Below are 24283 nucleotides of genomic sequence, written 5' to 3' on the forward strand. Positions count from 1 at the left end.
TGTTCTAAAACGTTTGTGGAAAAAATGTTTCCTTCCTTTTTTATTACCGTGTAAATTACTCTCTTTAAAAGTTAACAACCCTCTTTCAAGCTTCTTTCTTTTCTTACAAGCTTATAAGATGATTCTTTCTAAAACAGAAAAACTTTTAATAAGAATATTTTACACGGAATTCGTTAAATCTATTATATTTATGTATGTATTTATAGGTTATGTATGTATGTATGTATTTAAGGTTTATGGTAGGTTAAATAATTCACTCAAACTTTTTAGAATGAGACGCTGATGCATAATCCAATTTTCTGCTACATCTTGTTTTCAATTCACTTTGAAGGAGGGCGAAGTCACTATTTTCGAGCGCAGCACGATTTTCCGAATCGCTGTTCCCGTTTGACGATAATGAAGCAAACAAAGAGTGTTCTTAGTACGGGTCTGCCTTTGTCACGCTCGGTAGCGAGCACACGAGCTTGCCCGACTGTGTCAAATGAAAATTAATAACACCCTGTACAAGGGAACGCGAGCTCTCTTTACTCTACCCTTAATTTGTTTATATAAATAACTGGTTTGTTGTTAGGGTAAATGCGTTTTGCCTTTTCACTAATTAATGTGAAACAATTGGTGTCAGTTTAAAGTCTAGAAACAAGTTCATTTAAGGTATCTTGTTAATATTTTAGGGTTCGTAGTCAAACTAGGAAACCTTATAGTTTCGCCTTCTCTGATAGACTTTTAGTCGCTCGCATGTACACGTATTAGAAGAAACATTAATTGTATGATAATCCAAAAGCAGAAAATGTTTACCTACCTATATAACCTATCCCATCGAAAGGTGTACCGCTGGCTTAAAAATCTTAATTTTAATGTGAATTGATTTTTTTATATTTTATATTTTATGTCAAAATCGTTTTGAGAACGCCTTTAAGCTTATTAGGAAATACCATCAGCTAATACTTTTAAAGAAAATTTTAACCATTTCAACAATCTAAAAAATATTTTGTTAAATAATAAAAAAATGTTTATAATAACTGATAAAGGGTTATTTTGAAACTTGAAACATTCTAATGTTATTCCTACCACTAAAGCAAAACGACTTTTGTTTTACGTTTTTTTAAAAATCCCTACCAAAGTTTTTCTAATTCGTATACAAACCTGCATCAGGCTGTTGTGGTGACATAAGAGGTCGTAGTATCTTTCTTTGAATTTCCGTAACAAAACTTACATATTTTCATAATTGAAATGACGACATGAAAAGGCTGCGGTTTAAAAAAGACAACCTTGTAAATGTCACATATTTTTGATAAGAGTCAATTTATTTCAAACGTCATGAAATTGAAACAAAACGTCATAAAGCCAAAATTCGCTACGGTACAGAAACCTATTGTAGTTGTGTTTAACAAACTCAAAAGTGGATTTTTATTTCTTGAAACAAACCGTTTTAAAAAAGATATTGTCAATCCACATTTCTAAACTATTCCTCAGCTTTAAGCTCAAACAAAAAATTGGATATAAAATGCTAAGTGACAGACATGACAAAGTTTAATCAGCACCTAAATTAAATTAATATTATTGACCTATTATAGCCTCAGTGTGCGATGTTGGGGCTAATATATCCTTACCTTAATTAGCCTAAATGCTGTCTGTAGACAATCATTACAAACTTCACATATGCCCGAGAACACTTAGCTCACAGTGTAATAAAATCCATTGCTATCAGGTATTAATTATCATCATCAATCCTTTTATACATCCCACTGCTGGGCACGGATTTCCTCCCAGTCGAGGGTTTACGCCATAGTCCGCCACGCAGATTAAATGTGGGTTCGGGACTTCACATGGTTAAACTCAGAGGTGTGTATAACCATGTGTATAACGCATGGTAAAACTCAGAGGTGTGAGCTCAAATTCGAACACGGCCTCTGTTTGAAAGGTAGTAGGTCAAACCATTAGGCTAGCACAACTTCAGTTCTTATTGTAATAATATACATAATCGTTCAAAATTAAACGTATGGACGTATGGATGGATTTCCGAAAGCATAGCAACGTAATATTGTATCAAATAAACATAATTGCCTACTTTAATTCAATAAACAAATTGTTTTTCAAATATTCGTATCGGGTTGCAAATACCAATTATTCAGTATTTTACGCTCATCGACATCTATAATTACATTCTGATAGAATTGCGTTAAATTCACTGCGGCGTGTCTGATCAGATCACTAATTTCCATACAATTAAGCTAATGATTGAGCTTTTAATCCGAATGTGTATTTCGGTGTTAATAGAATGCTGAAATATGAATCCCTCTGATTTATTTGACGCCTCAGTATACGTTAGATAATAAAAATTTATAATTTAATGTTACAGGTAGAATTGTATTATAGCTACAATAAAAAGAAATTGCCATCTGAAATGTTTTCAATTAAACTTGGAATCCTGTAAGCGCTTCCCCGTGGGTTCGTTGCGTCAAGCGAGTCTACGTCGTGAGAGAATCCGGGGCGCTATTGCTTCTAAAGTGCATTCGTCCCTCAGCAATGTAGACAGTTAAAGTGCAACAATTTGCTCAGATCACGACTGGTACGGTTTAGTTTTAACGCACGTACATGTTACATACTCTTAATGTAACCACACCTTAGCATCTGAGATATCTGGTTGAGATACTGCATCGAGCAATTCTCGACTTGCACTGATACGAGAATATCGGTGACCTAAATCTCAACTGTAACACATGTACCCAAACCTATCAGCTAGCTGGACACAATCGGTAACTCTATATTACTTTCAATGTAATAAGTTTATATTACTGAAAGCTTACCGGTTGGAATGTCATTATATTGTATCTTCTACGAAGTGAGGGTTACTGCCTACCCCAAGGACAACAGAACACGTAAGACAAATTTGACATAGGATTGTATCGTAGAGCTAATATTATGTTTAATATAATATTATGTTTCTCTGATACTGTTTATATCTACATTACCATATATATTGAAATTTATATTGTATTGTATATTGAATGTGTTCTGTTGAGATGCTGAATAAATAATTATCAGAGCTCCACAAAATATAAATCAATTTATTATAGTTTGCTCATTCAAATGGATAATTGTACTTTATGACAATAAACACAAGCACGTTTACTATTCAGAAAACAATATTTAAAGCCTTTCCAAGTACACTTAGATTGCTAAATGACTTGTAGTAAAAGCCTTCCTATAAAACGGTCATAAAATGGTCGACAAACCTCATAAATAAAATAGTAGCCAAGGACGATTGGACAATGTTTTTTCCAATTATCTTCTCTAATATCGGGTATTAAAGTAGGAATTGCCGTTGTACATAGAATAATTTTAAAAAACGTGTTGGTAAATAATCACTGCAAAGCAATGCTATCACTACCCTTCTGCAATCATGCTGGAAACTCATTAATTCCTTTGCGGTAGAGTAATGAGGAAAGGGAATCCCCAAAATCTTGAATCTCATTTTCGAGTGCTTCAAGAAACTAAATCGTTTTCCTTGAAGATAATAATCTAAATTGCAGAAAAAATCGAAAGTTTGTTAGATTGATTTGATTGATTCAAACAGCCACACTTAACGTGGAGATTTACAAGTAGCAGTGGACATTGGTTGTCCATCTTGTCATCGTCGCTGACGTTTTTCACATAAGTCGGATTGCTTCATGACTAGACCACCAAACAGTTACCAAAAGTATTCCTTGGGCAAGATTCTTATTTGGATATTGCAGACTTGTCACCAGACTTCAACAACTGCGGTTCATCATTTGCGGTAAGATAATAACTACATTTACGTGCATTACCCGTTGTGGTTCGTAGTAATATTTTTTAATTTATCTAAATTTTAAAAATATTTAATATAATAATTGTTTGCGTTGGATTGCCTTCAACCTTCCACGAAGGTCATTTACGAGTTGTAAGCACCATTGTACAACGAATTTAGTAATCCTTGTTGGATTTCACACCGAATGCAAAGTTAACCAAAATGAATAGAAATAATTAATAACAACATAATTTTGAATTTAGAATCCTTAACATTTTATTAGAAAAAAGTTTATTATCGAAATACACAAAAAAGACTCTTTATTTCAAAGTGGCCTGAACATTAGAGCGGCAATTTTATACTTTGAATATTTTATTTATATTTTTCCCAGAAGCGACAAAATTTATACCGACAATGTATTTTTATCCTGTGGTAATATTTGTTGGATATTTTTGATGCTTTAAATAGGACCCGTGTTACTTTATTACAAACAGTAAGAGAAAATTAATCCTCCAAAAGCAAAGAGCCAGCTGACAAGATATTAAGCCTTTCACCAGTTCAGTCATTAGCGGTACGAATTACGGTTAGTTTGGTACACGAGGCTGAATTACAAGCTAGGCCAAAGTAAATTTTGCAAAAGAGCTTTTCATTGAACCGTCGGTTTTATATTCAAATGCAGCCGAAGTTTTCTGTGAAATAATATTCCTGGGCTTGTTTTTTATTACTATTGGCTGAAACTCATCAAACGTAAGCAAAAAAAATATATTTTCTGTGCACAAATTTACATATCGTATGTGAAATTTTATAAATTCTACGAGTAATTCTGTACGACCTCCTGTATTTGTGAATAAGTTTTCTCAACAGTTTCATAAACAAATGGCCTGGTACTGAAATTTGGAAAAGCTGTTGTAAAGTGAATGGCATTTATTCTTTGTGTTGTGATGGAAAACGCGTGGTAGCTTAACGGTTTGACATACCGCTTGTCAAGCAGAGGCCGTGGGTCCGAATCCGGGCTCGCACTTCTAAGTTTCTAGGAATTTATATGCTAAATTTAATTTGAAATTTACCATGAGCTTTTCGGTGAAGAAAAATCGTGTTGAGACCTTGCACATCGAAGAAGGTTCACAACCCTCAGAAAACGTGTGAAGTCCCCAACCCGCATTGGGCCAACGTGGCGGACTATGGCCCAAGCCCTCGCCTGACAAAAGACCAGTACCCAGCAGTGGGACGTATAAATAAGTTGATAATGAGTGATGGAAAATCGTTATTCAATAAATTACACTCTAGTTTTGAAATGCAATTAAAGACACTAAAGTTAAGCATACGAATTAAACATAAGTTTCGTTTACATTATACAAGCTTGGCTTACCGGCGACTATGGTGAGGAGAGCGAAGGTCGAAACCAATGGAAGTCCCCCGGTTTCCATGGCAACGGGCCTAGAGCGCCGCGATGACTCCGCCGTCTTCACGTCAGGACACATTTGATATCAAATCTCGTTCGCTCGCTTCTTATTGTCATATCATACAGCGTATGTCTTATTGTCTCAAATACATCCCAATATTCCGTGCTTAGCACTAGTGTGTAAATAATTCTTCTTACTTAATTATTTATTGTCGTTTAGCTTATTTTATAGTCATTTTAACCACTCTGAAACAAAAGAGTATTGTTAAATACTATCAGAAACGCAGTGTTTGAGGTGGTTATTTGGAATTGTTTTTTATAATACCAAGTGACGGGACGGGAAGTCGTGCGCTTAGTGGTAAGGGTTACGCCTGTCCATAATAGTTGCACTGCCACAGCTTTAAATCGTAAAAATCTGCGGGACGCTGCCACTACGCCCGTCATCCCGACACATAAGTTGAAAAGTCTAATGTGCTACAGGCACATGCCCTTCACATACCTTTCAAAACCGGAACGCAGTAATACTCACATTACTGCTTGGCGGCAGAAATAGATAAGATAGCAGTAGGTAAAACCGGGATAGGTGCCCCACTTTTTGAAAGGGCCTCCTAATTTAAAAATTATTAGTTTGCCATGAACAATTCCTATGGATGTAACTAGTTTAATCTTTTACATTACATTAATACTTGATTTTATTCATCTAACATTTACTGATTTTGAAGTAATTGACTTTTCGCAAAACTATTTATTTGAGGATAGATGCCTACCTATATGGATAGACATCTTAATTGGCTATATCCAATGATATAGCCAATTTAGATTAAAGATTAATATGTATATACTTAAAAAGACAAATGACGTTATAATAAAATAATATAGCAGGTTTAGTTTAGTCTCTTTGAAATGAATCAACATATAAATTGACAAAAGATTTAATAGGCCTGCGGCCCGTGAAATACAAAAAGGGCTACGCACCCATTCAGCATTTTATCACGATTGGTTTTATGAAATGATCATAGAATGTAATGTATCGTCGCTTTTTATACTACTCCTATGTAATATTTTAAACTGAGTTCAGAAAATATTTAAAAAAATGCTTTTAGCCAAATGATACTGGTTTTATTTCACTAGGTAATTGAAACACATTGCAATAAAAACTATGCCAAGAATGTAATAGCTCACAATAGATTATAATAGTAGCGGCAATGATAATTCATGCAGACCCCTAAATGTGTATGAACCATGTATCACTTTCACGTATATCTGCAACGTACACATATACAAACACATGGTAGTTTTTTTATTACACCAGTTTCCGCGGCGCAGCGTGAGCAAACTGAGATAAAACAGGAATGATTGCCGCTCTGTCGCGATATTGTTTCAAGTGTTTTGTTCCATTCTACTGGCTCTTCGGCGGTTTTTGTTCATCCACACCCGAACGTCGAACCCGGGTAAAAACCACCCAGCTGAGTAAGCGCTCCTTTCCAATAACGCGCTCCACTCCTCTCTCATTTTCCAATACGGACACTTATTTTTCAATCATATGTTTATCTACTCAACTAGCTATTTCGTTCGAATGTTCCAGCATTACAATTCACAGGATAGCGAGTCGGTAAATTTCAAAGTAAGGTAAAGGACATTAAGTGGGGATAAGCATCTACCGTTCATGGACAGGAATATAATAGTTCACTCGGGGGACCGTTCGGCTCTATCAATTGAAACATCCTCTTGTGGCGGCGACGGCGCGGGCGGCGGCTTCTTTGCCGAACGAACGAGCGCGACAATAAACAATACAAACAACCCTGGCCTGCGTTTGACACCAGCCCGTTCGAAGTGGATTAGAGCGCTCTACAGGGAGTTCGGCAGCATTTAGGGAGCGTAATAGCCTTCCGCCGTGACCTGTTTTAGTTGCGACAAATGGAGATTTACGGGATTGCCGTCGGGGGATTTTCAAAAGCAGTCTGCTCGCCGTAATAAAATTGAATGGTGTTTACTTTGTGGTTACTTTATTCACCTAAAATTCTCTCCTTTAAAGCCGTGTTCAATATGCGTGAGCCTTTTCATAAAGTTGGCGTCGGATGACTCAAGGTAGTTCAATGTTCAGTGTCAATTCATGGCAGCTTCTCATTCGCAAACACTTCAACAAAGTTTCTAACAAATTAATCGCGCTTGAACCATGCTCGAAAAATTTCCTGAAACTCTTATAGAAAAAACTCCATCTTCCTTTTCGTTTTCATTTATTTCAAATATTTTAGTATATACCTACCATCGAACCGAAACAGCACTATTATAAGTATTTATCTGTTGTAACGAATTTACATTACATAGACGACTACCGAAGTAGATTTATGAACAAAATAATTTCATATAGAATCAACATTCCATTGCTCAGCCAATTCGGAATGAACCCTCGTTTGCCGGAGTAAAACCCATCCATGGCATTCCTGCTTAATAATTTTACATTGGCGCACAAAGACGGCGGTTATCTCGCGAGTGCCACGCCGCCGATACGAGTTCCAGCCGCCGCACTCCGCACACCACTTCCATTTCTATTGTCATGTTTACATTGTCTATGCTCATTCCTAAATTCCGATTAGCGCAAATGTACCCTCGTCTACAATGTAGGTAACAGTTTTTGACAATAGGTAGTATATTAACACATATGAATATAGCCAATAGTCAGGTTTTCTTCTACAGACTGAATCAGCACAGTTTATGTTCAAGTCTATCGGAAGCTTCAAGTTTCCATATCTATGGCTTGAACTTTACAAAACTTCCTCTGTTCTCTTCGAAACACGTAGCTTCGACTGACATAGAAAAGAAAGCAACCGAGATTAAATGTAGAGCACTAAGCTAGACAGTAATGTTTGTAGAACTGTACAAAAACTTTACGAATTTGTGATCTTAAAACCACGACATATGGACAATCGCAATTGTCTCATAAAATTTTGTCTTAGAGTAACGGGCGCAGTGGCAGTGCCCCTCAGATCTTTCTGAGTGGCGCTGCAACTGTTACGGACAGGCGTGTAGCTTACCATCAGGCGCACGACCAGTTCGTCCCGTCACTTGATATTAAAAAAAAATATCACCATGTAAGTATACCTAGGTGTATTCGGTAAAATACATAAAACATAAATTATACTGTGCACTTAAAACGCCAACGGTCGGCAACAAAAACCTTTCTTTACAATTAATTGCGCGGACCTTTTCACTTCCCAGTTTCTTAATTCGCAATTAAAAAGTTAAATTGTCTGGTTAATTTCAGCTATTGTGGTGGACGTCGTCTAAGTGCCCGCTCATTATTAACAATTGGGAGAATGAAAATTTGGCGAAAAATTTCCGACAACCGGTTGGTAAGTCACAATAAGTAATTAGCTTATCTGTCGGCGTCACGCGCGGGGCACGGAACAGGCGCCCCGCAGGGGAGGTTGCAGAGTGCGGGACGAGGAACACGTCTTACGTTAAGCTCTCAGTGTTAATCTCGACTCTGCTTAATAAAGGAAGTGAATAACTTGGATTAAGTAAATTACAGTAGCCGAATTCGTGGTTAACTTCCTAACCGATATTTGAGTTTGCACTTTGATATGTTTCTTAGTGGCGTAGGCTTAAACTTCCCGTGAAAATGTTATTTGCTCGATTTACATTTACGCGTTTTAATTGAGCAATTTTTAAAGCCATTCACAAGAATATTATACAAACCTTAATTAAGAACAATCAAACATTTGAGTTTACTTTATTTTTCGATAATCAATTGACTTTAAATGCTCTACTGTCATTCCTAATTGCATTTTCGTGAAAGTATACTTCATCACAAAGTTAAAAAGGAATTTTCGATTAATTACATTCGTTGTGGCGAAAACTTCGCTCGTTACGAACAATTCCCTTAAATTCAGGTTTAATTAAGTATTAAATCCCTTTGGAGAAGTTATGAAAAGAACTATTGATCTGTCACCGGCAAGCAAAAAATAATAAAAGGCTTTCAGAAAATTGTTGAGGTGAATATTCAACTTTTAACATGGCTACTAATTTCAAAGTGTTTAAATTTCAAAAAGGAGTATAATTGATACTTTTAGAGGCTAGTAACAGTAGTAGCATATTTCATGGTAATAAACATTTATAATAAAATACCCAACGAAATTTAACTGCCTCTGTGGCCGAACGGTTACAAGTAGAGATTACACTACCTTACACTACGAAAGTCCCATTTAATTTTTTTTATTTATGTACATTTTTTATGTTACGCGATACGTCGATACATAATAATAATAATAATAATAATAATAATAATAATAATAATAATAATAATAATAATAATAATAATAATAATAATAATAATAATAGTAATAATAACGCAACACCCTCATAGCCCCGCACTAGGGAAACCCTGTATCGCGGGTGCCATGGACACACATAGACAACCACAAATGACACCCAAACTCGCGAGAGAAATAAATGTAGGCATTACACATACTTCTCCCGGCCTGGGAATCCAACCCAGGACCTCTGCGTGGCAGTCGGCCACGGAGGCAGTTTATACATAGCAGTTGCAGTGTCACTCAGAGCTTTAAATCGCAAAGGACCGAGAGACACTGCCACTGCGTCTGTCACTCGGAGGCAGTTAACAAATCCCACGTGCCTGTAATTTCACAAGCACCCTTGCCCTTCAAAACTGGAACGCAGTAATGCTCACATTACCGCTTGACTGCAAAAATTGTTAAGGTGTCAGTACTTCCCAGAACGAACTATTTCACAAGGAGTAAATTACTACTTACTAGTAAATAACTTTTACCGCGATGTTTAACTTTTAATGTTTACCTTTTTATGTACGTAACTGATGTAATTACAGACGACGTCGTTTAAAGCTAAATTATTATTGTTTTTGTTACATTGTACATTTATATACATCGATAGGTTCTACACAATGAGATTGCCGATTAGATGATGTGTTACATTCTTTATTATATTTTCAAATAAATATTGTTAAATATTAGTATTCAGTTTATATGTATATTTATTACACCTCTCCTTATTTTAAAATATATTCTGTCACCCCAAAATATTTGTAAGAGATTCCTAGCTACCAATAGGTTCCTATATTTTATCTATAGTTTATATTTATTTTGTTCTAGTGTACATTAAAAGAGGATTAAATTGTAAGTATTTTGTTTAATCCACATCAATTATCTAGAGTCAAACAAGGGAATTCCTGTACTATATGCTCCGGGGCATTACTCAAAACACCAAAACCAGAGCCTATTTAGAAAAGTCCATTTCTCTAACTGTCCTACCGGAACTCGAACAATAGACCTCCTCATCTAACGCCCACAATGCAGACCCTTAGGCTACCACTAAGTCGTCAAATTGTAATTAATTGAAATAATGGGTTTCACATAAAAGATTTTTGTAGTGTGTAACGAATTAATCGAATCTTTTACCGAAATTGGGTTCCTCTGAAAATCCAGTCCATCAATCACAGCCGTTAGGTAAGTGCTGCCCAAATATTGGATATTCACTTGATCCGTTCCGTAGCTGTCCAAAAACAACTACTATAGGTGATTTGTTTTATTGAAAATATTTTAAAACGACAGTATTTCTTGAACGTATTTCACGTTTCGTCTTATATGGTAGTCCCGGGTAGATCTCGGAAAGACCTATTTGGAAAATTAAGGTTTCTAAATCGATTCTGACCTGGGTGTTCTGGGTAGTACCTCTAAAGTTAATTTCGTCGCCCTGGTACTTAAAGTACAATGGCTTTTTAATTAGAAACCATGTGATTTTTTGTAGTTGTATGGCACATTAATATTTTATGCGTTAACCCTTAATATTTATCGTTATCAAATCAGCAACCTACGTTCTAGGGTCTATCTTTGTATACAAATATTATTTAGAGAGAATTTGAAAATTTCCGCCAGGGATGATAGTATTCAAAGAGATTTTTTTTACCTTTATTATGAAAATGTTGAAAAAGACGCCATGTACGTTCCCTAAATTCGTGTCTTTTATCAAAGAAGGAACAATGTTGTTAAACCTATTCATGGATATCTTCAAACGTAATCGGTATTCACTTACAATTAATTGTTTGTTATAATATATAATATTTTCAGTTAAATTAATTTCTGTAAAATATTTTTATACAGAAATCATGTAACAAACAATTAATTGTAAGTGAATACCGATTACTTTTGTAGATATTCTTGTACAGGTATATATTATTTTTATCTAACTCTCGGAATACCATCCACCTACACAATACCATTGAACGAAAAAATATCTATGAATAAAATATTCTTTATGTAGTAATTTTTTGGGTTTCGGGTTGTGCTAGATACAGAGCTAAGGGAACTCCAGGCGGAAGTGCTCACGGAAGTGCACCGGTACCGTGTAACCATGCGAAGCAGAGGGGAAAGCCCTGTTGCTGAAGAAATAAGGCGGGTCATTGCAGCGGGCCGCGATGCTTTCATCCGAAGATAGACGGAGGATTTTAATTCTCCAATCGCTGGCTCAACGACAATGGAGGTCATCCGCCCCCACCTAGTCCGCTGGTTTGACCGGCGACACGGGACTTCTTCGGGTCCTTCAGGTTGGTGCAGGTGCTCACCTAACATGGATGGATGCTTTGGTGAGTATCTTCACCGCGTGGCGGGTCGGGAAGCGACTCCCATCTGCTACAAATGCAGCGCACCTGTCGACACGGCGCGTCACAGCCTGACAGAAAGTGTGGCTTAGGGCTCTCAGCGGCACTCCCTGACAACCATAGTAAGAAAAGATCTCTCGCTGTCAACTATCGTGGGCGCAATGCTCGGCACCGAGAGGTGCTGGTAGGCTACAGTCTCGTCAAGGAGGCCACGGATCGCTTCAGAGAGGACGACCCCCTCGCTGAGCCGCTTCGTAAACGTAAGCCGGGGAAACAAAGGAGGCAGTACGCCCGCTTTCTTCCCCCACCATAGACTGAGCTTGGGGGACCCTTTCGACCAAGCCTGAGGGTGCCCGGGGTCAAAGGACCGGGCCCGCTCCCTGCGCGCCGTCTGCCGGGATGTCCCAGTAGCATGCGCAAGCGGATCTCTCTATAACGGTGTAACTGTTTAGTAGGTATACGGGACTACCGCCATCCCACATAAGAATGCGTAGCGCATTTATTTCCCGGCGATAAAAAAAAGATAGAGAGCTAATGCGAAAAATAAAAATAAATATATTCGTCGAATTACATAGAAAGTGTGCCTATCTATAAATTCCATTACACGGTACACAACAACCATTATGAAGTATATGTATGTATGTACAGTAGTATACAGATTATAAGGTATATAGAATAGTAGAATAGAATAAGATTGTGAAGTCAGGAACATTATTTGACGAACCACGATGAAGAGAAAATGTTGTCTATTTATGACTGAATCAAATAGAAAAGCCTTTATTGAAAAAAATCCGTAATTAGACATAACGAACAGTTAGTTTATCCATTTAACGAAATGTAACGTTACTTGCAGCGATTTGAAATTTAAAAATGTGCAAATAATAGCGAACAATTCGTTAAGCTCGTCTGTGATTATTTGTTAATTGGAGTGAAGGCTGAGAAGCTTAGAACATTTCAAGTTGAAGTTTCTACAACAATTATACTTCTACCTAGATTTTAGCTCTATTTTTGTCTTATTTTAAGGAAATTCAATTCGAAAACCCACCTTTCTAAATCACGGAGGAGAACTAAAATAATCATTCCAAAGTATGATAAAATTGTCCCCTCGATTATAAAATTATCTTAAGTATCAAAGTTGAGGGTTTTTTATAGAGGGAGTCAGTTACGAGAAAGGACGAGCGGGTATAATCGACTACAGATCGTCATTATCCTTAAGGGCTGCCTGACCTATTCTCGTTAATCTGTCCTCGCCATATTTTGTTTCCGCTTAAAACTCCCATTATATTATTATCAATTTAAATATCGTTCTTGGCCTCCTTCAAGATGTAAGGAGATTTTTTGTTGATTAGCCTCACTGTTAAAGTCACGGACTTATGGGCCTTACATTATTGATGTCATTAAAACTATATAGGATATAAAGGTAGTAAACAATATAACATACTTTTGATGTGTGGCGTGGTGATCGAGTGGGTTGCACATCGGTTTTCATCGTGTTGCCATCTCTGAGGTCCCGGGTTCGATCCTCGGCCGGGTCAATATGGAAAGTAACTTTTCAATATTGTCTCGAGACTGAGTGTTTATGATACCGTCGTTGTTTCCGATTTCCATAACACAAGTGCTTTACTTTTGGATCGGAACATCGCATGTGATGTTGTCTAATATTTTGTAGAGCACCTTGTGAATAAGTTCGTCCAGGGTAGTACGGCAGTACTATCCTGGACGAACGAGTCATAGGTAAGGTGGCAACCTTACCTTACAAAGTGACGGGCGCAGTGGCGGTGCCCCTCAGATCTTTGCGACTTGAAGCTCGTGAGTGGCACTACAACTGTTATCAGGCGCACTACTTGTTCATCCCGTCACTTGATATTATAAAAAAATATTTATTATTTGTTTATGTACCCCTTGTATTGAAATTCGTATATTATGGATTACAGCAAATAAATTTATTAACCACTGAAAATTACAGACAGCCGAGAATGTCATAGCAAGGAAGTTTTTCACATTGTACGGAAATTTCACGCCATTGTCACATTTATTTATAAACAAAATGAACAGAAACTATTGTGTTATAAACAGTGTGATGAAATTGATGAACTGTTATTACTAAAGTAAATCACATACGTGAAACATCCGAACTTGACAACGACAAAATGTGTGTGAGTTACTCTGCAGATTTCTTCTTTTGATTTACGCATTCCCAAGGTTTATGTCCAGTAAAAACTACCTTACATGTATGTGCTATTTATTATGATGACTAAATTGCTCCCGAAATTCCCGACGCGCCTCGTTTTGTAGGAAAAGCACATTTTTGAGATTATTTTCCTTTGTAGGAGGTATAGTGAGGTTATGAGGGTGTTATATACATATGTATATCTACATATGTGTATACTTATTCAATTGTAGTTATCTTTTATAACTTATGACGTACTCGCGGCCCAAAAAGAACGGAGAGATATTTTTAGCACGTTAAACAACACTGACTCCAAACGAAACTTGATTGACGCTTTAATGCCCATTTGTTAGTGACGTTATCTATTGCAACGTGCGGTTTTTTTTTCAATGTACTATGTAAGTTATAAAATATTGAGATATCAAATTTTTTTCATAATTAACGAATCATTTATTTTCAAGTTATGTAGGTTCTTTAGAGCGTGTTTCTGCTTTTATAATTAATTACTCGAATTATTTAAAGTGATTAATGGCTGGACAGACATGGTTGTAGGTCCAACTTTGTTGGGTATAGCTTGACACAAAATAATTCATGACAAAATACCCCACAATAGTAGTAAACATAAAAGTCCAAAAAATCATAACGATTCTGCCGTGCTTGTTTTGTTTAGCCTTCAAAGGACTGATAGCAATTTCTTCGGAGACAGCCTCAATAAGATTTCCCAAATTTTCTCCCAAGTTATTTATTGTGACGGACGTTACATGGCTCAATGGGTTAAGTTAGAAAAATGATAACGCTGACTCGCAAGTTCTTCGAATACGAAATCTTAACCAGATTTTGTATTTCCGCTAAAGTTTCAATGAACCTTCGGTAATAGAAAAAAATGCAGAGATGCTACTTTTATGCCAAATAAAAGTGCAGTGGTAAATAATAAATTAGTTTTGTCCAGAACTAGCTCATATAAAGTTTGTCTCATTTTGAGTCAAGTAGATATATTTTAATTGCTTTTTACAATATTCCAGCGACGATGTTATTGACGTGTAAAGATTCAAATTTTACATTTAGTAATGGTATAATCTTGAATTTCACGTATTGTGAGTTGCAACACTATTGTAATAGCAGAACGATATGTGTATTTATTTACAAAATATTATCTCAAAAATTTTAATGAATAAAGCGAACTATGTTTAAAATAATGAGTTAATTTATGTGGGGTCACGTCGGAATCCGTGAAATTTTGCAGGAATTTCACAAAGGGATTCAAATACCCGCGATGTTTACTACTCGGAAACTTGGCCGAATTCCGTGAACCATTTCCTGTCTTCAACCGAGTATCATTCATATCCTACTAGCTTAACTTCTCTTCAATTATTAAGTACAAGTTAAACTGTTATTAATTTCCCAACACAGTTATAAAACTTACCACTTAACAGTTGCAAAACTTTTCATTAACTCCTCAAAGAAACATGAAGTATAACTTTATTACATATCACACATATTATAGGTAGATACCTAACTAGTATGCAACTACTTCCGGAAACTTTATTATGACGTAAACACATTCCGTCTTATAGCGGTAATTTAATCCGCGGTGCCGCTATGTGAGGTTATGTTATGTATGTTTTATACCTTACACCTATTGATCCTTTCCAATAGATAGAGTAATTTGACCTAGAAAAAACACTATACGCGTTGTAGTATACGATACGATGCTCCTGACTTATCGGTCGTGTATTAGGGTAAAAGGAAAAATCCACGTTTATCCGATATAAAACAATGCTCCCGTATCTCGAATCCAATACTTTCTGAAACGCATCGGTTCGGATTTGACCCTTCGATGCAATAACTTGCTACGAAGGTCGTATGATGTTACTGTAGACGTGACAAATCCCTTCATAATGTGACCGTATTCTTATATAAGTATTGTAGATATAGATATTGTGCAGATTGAACATTGGTATCTGCATCTTATGGTTGCTGGCCGTCCTAAAGGCAATTTGAGTAAGATTTTTTTTTGGTTTTTAGACAGAGTATCACGGACTTTATCAAATTTTATTGTAATATGTTATATTTATTTTCGAAATTCTCTGGAAATCATGTTGTTAGTCAAAATGTCATGTTAAAATGTGACATTTCAACCTTTCTTCAGCAACAAAACAAAACTCAGAAAGGTATACGTACATGTTACATTAACTGCCTCCGTGGCCGAACGGTTACCAGGCCGGACTACCACGCAGAGGTCCGAGGTTCGATTACCGGGACGGTAGAAATATTTGTATGGCATACATTTATTTCTCTCGTGAGTTTGGGTGTAGTTTATGGTTGTCTATGTGTGTCCATGGCACCCGCGGCACAGGGTTTCCCTAGTGCGAGGCAATGTAGAGTGTGTGCGTTATTATTATTATTATTATTATATGCACAGTGCCTTCAACTATGTTCTAACATATTAGAAACATAGTACATAGAAACGTACGTAGAAACATAGAAACTTAGTACCTTTTTCGGGTTTACAAAATTGTGTTTTTATATTTCACATTCCAAAGCTATCACAGGACATGTTATACGGTGTCCATGGTTCCATCGATAACACATTTAGAGACTCGATGTTATTGGATGCGGCGCGGGATCGCCAGCTCAGCCTTTATTATCCGATGACGCTGTATTTGTCCTCTGACACAATGGGCTATATTATTCTCTCCTTTGCGGGGAACGCATTTAATTTTTTTCCCTCATTCTCTAAATTCTTCTGCACGGCCAATTTTGTTTTAAAGCCATTTCTACTCCCACTAATCACATTTCACGTCGCTCTCGTGGTAATGCAATATACTTGCCTTCCCTTCAATACGGAAATTCATTTCAAACCACCAACAATTTCCAAAGAAAATTGCCGCCTGATCCACATTAATAAAGCTGTTAGATATTTTCTGCCCTTTATTATAGGATTTTACTTATTTAAAATGTGCTTGGCACTCCAAACATATTATACATTTTTTAGAGGATGTTTTATAAAACCGATTACGCACAGGACAGTGTGATTTTTGGTTTATTATTATAATACGATGTTGCCAAATATATTATTACGTACAATGTACATGTATTAATGGTTTTATAACGTATATGTAGTACCAAAATCGCTAAAATAAAATTCCTGAATTAAGTAGTCCTGGTATAATGAAAGGTAAATGACTTTGGAAGTATAGTACGTAATAAATACGAAATATGTTTGTCAGCATTTATTCCACACGCGGGCTCAGAGCTCAGAGCGCAGTGTGTAGCGCGTAGCTACTCGCGAGTAAAGCCGCCGGCGGAGGCAAGCCCCTTATTGGGACATGTATTGGAAAATCTTTATGTTATTATTTACGCGACGAGGAATTTCGCGGCGCTAATACCCGTCGCGTTGTACATTTATTGAAGTTTTTATTAGAAAATACCATCCGCTCTCGGTGTCGCTCGTGAAAGAATTTGACTTATTAGCAGATACTCCATAATATATTCCTCTCCTTTGTTTGGGAATGTTCAGCATGAAAATCTCATTAAAATATCACGTTCATTCCGAAAAATTATTGGTTCCAATATTGGATTTTCGACGAATATTTTAACGTGGGAGCGTTGAACGTGATGCTCAATATGCTGGCCGCTCAGATAGAAATTTTATGACTAAATTATAGAAATATGAACATTCTACAGATTACTTCCTTCTTACATAGTAACCATTGCCACACAATTTTTATTACAGTTCTTTAATATTGCAAAATGTAGAGCCAGTTTTCATAAAAACTACAAAGTTATATCATGCCCTACACACATCTAAGACTAGAGATAAACAAACAAATAAACGTGCAGTGTCACTATCTACAAATTCGATGCTAAATCCTACTTTATTATCGCTTAGCCCTTTTGGTGCGCGGTCGAGCGGTGGCGTCGCAGGAAATTGTACTACGTTTTATCAAAATGCTTCCGACGTGGCGTGGAGCGATGCGATACTCTTGTTTGTATCTACATCTGTGCTCACCGCAGTCAGGCTGCCATTACAGCCTGCCTATTACCTAGAGCCTGTACCGCGTACAAACAACATTTGTAAATTAAAATTACTGTACGGACGAAAATTTAACAATTATTTTTAGGATCAGTAGAGCTCCTTGTGAAACAGTTTGTCCAGGGTATTACTACCACCTTGCCTTTAGCCTACGGACGGAAGCTATTTAACCTCAATTTTACAAATATTTAGAACGCTTGAATTCCATGCAAGTAACATAGGAGTATTGAGGCGATTGCGTAGGTACAGAGACATGCCTAGCTTTACCTTTATAAGAACCGAAGAAATTTAGTAGCAGTAGAGCTCCTTGTGAAAGAGTTGGTCCAGGGAAATACTGCCTTACCCTACCGTACCTTACCTATTTCTACCGCCAAGTAGTAATGTGAGCGTTATTGCGTTCCGATTTTAAAGAATAAGGGTGCTGGTGAAATAACTTATGTCTAAGGGTGATGACGGGCAGTGCCCCTCAGATCTTTGTGATTTAAACCTCTGACACTTCAACTGTTATAGTCAGGCGTGTCGCTTACCATCAGGCGCACGACATGTTCGTCCCGTCAGTTGGTATCATAAAAAAACACAAACACCAACATCTTCGTGATGTATCATGACCGCATAACTTCGCTGATTCTGACATATAGATTGGAGAGGATCATTATGACGATCAGGAGGGAGGATTGGTATGTCATTATTAAAACGCAAATATGCGTACCTAAGTAATTCATAAAATCTGTTCATTGCTTAATAAAATGTTAAAAAGATGCTGATGTGAAAGAGACACAACACTGCAAAGGATTTCTGCTTAGTCAGTTTCCTAGTAAATATTATATTGGCAGCGACAAAGTGTCCTGCCAATTTGGCAAGATGCGAGTGCTAAAGTCATCTAAAGGCGAAATAGTATAACGATTGCAGTTTCCACGCTTACTCTCTGCGATTAGACTCGCACGCCTAGTCTTACAATGTTTATAGCGTTAAATAACCGAGCTCATAGAATAAAACTTTATACCGAAGAAATTAAACTTGTGCATATTTTTTGTTAAAGAAAAGGAATAATAATGAGATTTACGAGATACTTGCAGATATTTGTTATCTAAAGTTTATGTTCAGAATTTTAATTACTTGTAATGTAATCGGAATTAAAAGTTGTCTTTTACTATGAAATATTTCTCTCGATTAAATAAGTACTGGAGTGTCTACTAAAAGTGTTGCCTACTACACTCGACATTGTTATAAAATGTATTTTACAAAATGTGCGCACAAATATATTAAAAGTATTACACAATTATTAATTTAGACGTTTACCTGTAAAATTGTGGTTGTGAACGATGATAAAATTAATTTTGCTAAAGGTAATTAATTTTTTTAATTACTTAATTTACTTTACTTAAGGTACTTAATTTTATTTTTTTCATCCAGGTTGTTAAAACGACAAATATGGCGACATAAGTGGCCCAACTGTTTGCACTGTGAACGCTAGATAAGGGTTCGATTCCCATAGTACTAATTTGCAAAATAAACTCATAAATTACAAAATATAGGTACATTTATTTTTTAACGTAATTTTTGAAATGATTGTTGGATATTCAGTAAATCATTGTCATCGTCAATATGTTTATTATACGTCACACTGCTGTGCTCGGGTCTCCTCTAGACTCTACAGACAAATAATTATTAACATGAATATTTTAATAAATTATATACCAATAAATTGCTACGATATCTAAGGTTTTCAAAATATAGTGACTCAGTTTTAAACTAACTCTCTCATAGACCGAAAATAGCAGTGGAGTGAATTAGAGGTATCTTTAAGGAACAACCTCATATCTTTTCTACATAAGTTTTGTTATACGGGAAGGGCACTATAACCTGTGCAAGCAAAAGGCCCTCCCTATTTTCCAGGTAAGATACCAGAGCTGTAGACACGCTCAGTTCCCGCCGCGCATTGCGCAACTAGCGGTTGCCGCCACTAAGCCGTTGTCTCTAAAGTCCACTACCAAATCTCCTCTTTGGTGGCGGATCTGTAAGACACGCTCTCTTCCCGACGCCGTAAAACAGTGTCTCTCCAGTTTCCAATAACCTAAGCGGCTGGACGGACTGGAGGATATCTAGCGCATACTCTACTAGCTCTCCAAGCTAGTGCCGGAGATGCCGGTCGCAGTGTCCTGCGACAATGTCCGGATACAGCTTCCGACATAAAAGGCAACTCACGTGCCCCGCGCGTGTACTCGCCTTATGCCTCGCCTTCTGCGCCACTCCCTGTCATTTGATTGTTTTGGCGGTCAGGTCTTTGTTGGTTTCGTCTTGCAACTGGGACTTCCCACTGGATTTTTCCCTTTCGTTCATACGTACTTTCATCCACTATGGTCTCCCATCTATATGGCCGCGTCAACGGTATTGTGCGGCACTGGTGCACTACTCCCGTTCTCCATCGGAGATCCTTCCGAAACAATTACTGTCAAATTAATAACACTTGACCAAATTAAAAAACGCATGAAGCTTCATACTTGAAATTTTTTTGATTTGGTCTTTTGAGTTGATTGACATTAATTGTTTCGGATGGAATGTCGAACGAGAACGAGAGTAGATCCTCTGAATTGATATGCCACCAACATATTAACATATGCACGACTCTTTATTTAATTAATAACAGTTTCCTATTTACGATCCATCGATAGTTTTAATATATCTACTGAATTACGTATACTTACATACATAACGAGACAAATATTGAGAATCCTATTCCGATGACGAATAACACTGAATAGATATGTAGTTCTATTGAACCATCTTGCCGACTGAAGGCGTAACACAAGAAATTACGCGTCACTAAAGAAAAGTAAATTCTGTCTTTTTGGATAAAATAGCTCGTTCTTATCAAGTGGAGTCCACCGATGTCCATTTACGACGATATTAGCCTATTTTTGTCTTATACGCGCTAGCTATGCCTATGGTATTTTACAAGTAAAGAAAATGTTGGTTTTGGCCAAAGCAATACCAAAGATTACTATAATTACTAAAGAACAAACAATTTCGGAGAATGTTAGCTCTCTACTTTTCCGGGTTCGGTTTGCTACTCCATTACTTAACCTTTGGTACCCCAAGCGAGATTACGTAGCAGCCATGCTTTACCTGCCACCTCTTCCCCAACGCCCAAACCCTCATTTTATAAGTTTCATTTCGTTACAACTTTTTATGTCAGATTTTAATGTTACTGACTCTAATATTTCGAGGTTTGACGACAAAAATACGGAAATTGGATGGTTGTCACAAATGTTATCACTAGTGAGTGTCGGCAAAAGCGTCGGCGGCAGTTTTTGTTCATTCATCTAAAGTGAAACATTGACAGATCCATTGTAACGGTGAACAATGCACGACGCCACGCAAATTTGTAATAAGGGACTTTTTCACCGATTCCGTGTCGCGATATAAAGTCGCCTGTAATAAAATCACAATTTTCACTGTTTTCATACTTTTAAAACAACCTAGTGGAGTTTAAAGGCCTTCTTATGAAACGAAGTACGAAATCGAGCTTAAATTTGTAATTTATATAAATGACGATATTAACAACAAAAACTCAAAATAATTCCCTTACATATTCTTATTATCTACTTCAGAAAAAAAACACAAAAATGTGTTGCATAAAAATAATATGCATGCACTTCTCTGTTTTTTTTTCCAAGCGGCAAATTAAAGTTACCTTATAATTAATACAAACGATCGTGTGTAATTCGTAAATAGGACGAAAAATAAATACGAAAATTATAAACCCTTAAACATTACCTTTACGGCGAAAAGTTTTGAGAGCAAACTTAAACTAAGCATCAAAATTATTAATACAGAAACAATTATAAAAAAGCAGGCCAAAGCAGTTTTAGGAGCTTACCTCATGATGGTCCAGGTGCATCCGGTGCAGTCACCGACGACGTCGGTCGCTGGTGCTACACGTGAGGGCGCGAGGGAGATGGCGAGAAAAGCTCCTTAACAACTTTTTAAAGGAGCGCTCGAATTCGAAACGAGCGCAACGCGAGCCACGGGTACCGGCGATTCATTATGAGCGAGCATGGAAGCTGCGACCCCCCCGCGCCGTCTTCCCACCCCGCACGCGAGCTTCGCGCATGTGCTTCTCCGCGCTCCAATCGCGGCCCTGTTGCTTCTGACGGCCGCGCAATGTCAAAACGTAAACGCTATGAATACGGTTAATCGTCGAGGAATCTGCCGACAATCTCGATGATCTACGCGCTTAGATTAGGCCAACTTTTGTAGTACGCCCTCGCTTTGTATGTATTTTATTGCTGAAACGTTAGTCCTCCTCGGTGCAGGGGAATATCAACGTTTCCGGGATATTTCTTGCAACTTTCATAACAAATGGACGTTACACTGAAAAATGTCCTCTAGAGAGTGGATAGTTTACATAGCAAAATAATATACATAGTAGGAGCTTTAAAGACTATAAACAATTTTTAAATTTTGCATCTTTGCTGGTTAAATAAAACATTAGAGCCACTTTGTAACCCCGCTGAACCCCCATCAGAACGTTACAGCTAAAACTAAATCCCCTAAATGCGTTGCTCTGATATTTATGGCAGGGCTAATAGCATGAGTTAAACCGGAGACTATGCCTCATAGAGAATTTAGTTGTACTTAAGTACGACGCCTTTAACATAATTTAATGAATAAACAGTGTTTTGATCACTGTCTTTGTTCCTTAAGATAAGCTCTTCTTGTCTTGTCTGTAGAAAAAAATAATTAGATGAATGAATACCCTTGAGCATTTCAGACTCGCCCTTTGAAAAAAAAACCGAGATAAAGAAAAATTTGGAGAGAAGAAGCACGCAAAAAGAAAACATTTGCAATATATCTTTATGATTAGGTAAATTGTCTACCTAATATTAATTTTACACATTTCACCCTTCATAAATTATTTATTTTAAAGAATATTCCAATTTTTTTTTAACTTTATAATATTATCCAAATTAAAGGAAACAGAGCAAAATGTAAGCTAGGGAAATTTTAAATGAAGTCACAAAGTATGGTAATCCCCTATTCTACGTCGTGTAACAAACGAAGCTTAATTCGGGGCTCAACCTTCGTCAAAAGCGGACAAGTTAGAAGTCAATCGCTCTGACACCAATTATAACTCTACTGCTCTACATTTGATTACATATGTCATATTAGATTTAATTATATTACGTTTAACTTGACTGCGCCATGTAAAATAGACAAATATGTTCCTAATTAATTTTACAACTGCATATCTAACTTCATTATTCATTAAAAGTAACTATAACAAATATATAATGAAACAGACGGGAATAAAATTAAAATAAAGAAAGCGCCTATCATTGACCCTAGTCAAGTCGCATTTGTTTTATCGTTGTAGTCGTTCAAAACTGGAAAAACAACACTGATCAACTAAAAATTTTCACGGTAATTTCACTTGTATTTCTTTCTACTGACATGGTTTTATCTAGATTATTTCAATTTAAAGTTAAAGCTGGCTAGAAATCATAAAATTTAAATGTTAGTCAGTCAAAAAGGGAAACATAGTAACATAATCAAAGATAGCATCCGATAATACTTGCATTTGGGCTTATTCGGGCTCCGTTGCACTTTAAACCGACCCCGGGTTCAGATGCTACAAACCCGATACTACACCAACGTATCTGTACACGAAAAAGGACTAGCTTGTGAACTGTCAGCTTGATAAAAATTTGAGTTTTAAAGGACTTCCGTCTCTCGAGTTGGGTAACCCACAGTTAAGTGTGTATGACAGATCTGAAGATGGATTCAAACAGAAGCTATCGAGGGTCACAAATAACCCGCAATGCAAAAGCTAAAGATTTTGCGAAAATCCCTCTTTTAAACATTCATATCCCGATTTTCCTCAAAAGCGCCTGTAAGTACAGATATATAAATGCCTATTATCCACGCCGTTTTATTAAACTCAAAGCGGAATCACCAGTGAGATACGCAAAACAAAATTGTATTATTAAGAATTCTTTATTGCTCTTCACTATTCCGTTACGGTCAAAGTAGTATAATAAACCCGGGAACTAGTCACTGGCGTTGATATTCGGGCATAAGCGTTTATTTAGTACTCCTTACGATTTAACTAATTACGGACAAAACGCAGTGCTTATAAGGTTATGTCGCATATACAACAATGTTTTCAATTAGATAGATTAACGAAAACGAAACGTACCCACGGCACTAAAACATTGTTGTTAACTCGATGTTCTAGATGAAAATAATCCTCCATATCTTCCTTAGAACTC

General features: G+C 36.8%; 1 protein-coding gene across 1 annotated transcript in view; it reads right to left on the reverse strand.

Annotated features, from left to right (window-relative positions):
• The window catches only part of LOC113237908 (lachesin-like), a 68804-nt gene extending 46759 nt beyond the window's left edge, over positions 1-22045 (reverse strand). The window contains exons 1-2 of the mRNA XM_026474625.1: positions 21892-22045; positions 5139-5417 (exon numbers count right to left, since the gene is read on the reverse strand). Of these exons, the coding sequence (XP_026330410.1) occupies positions 5139-5250 (112 nt within the window). The 5' untranslated portion in view covers positions 5251-5417; positions 21892-22045. The remainder of the gene's footprint in view (positions 1-5138; positions 5418-21891) is intronic.
• Positions 22046-24283: the final 2238 nt, after the last annotated feature.

This window comes from Hyposmocoma kahamanoa, unplaced genomic scaffold (genome assembly GCF_003589595.1).
Source record: "Hyposmocoma kahamanoa isolate Upper Pololo Valley unplaced genomic scaffold, ASM358959v1 94, whole genome shotgun sequence".
Taxonomy (NCBI): Eukaryota; Metazoa; Arthropoda; class Insecta; order Lepidoptera; family Cosmopterigidae; genus Hyposmocoma; species Hyposmocoma kahamanoa.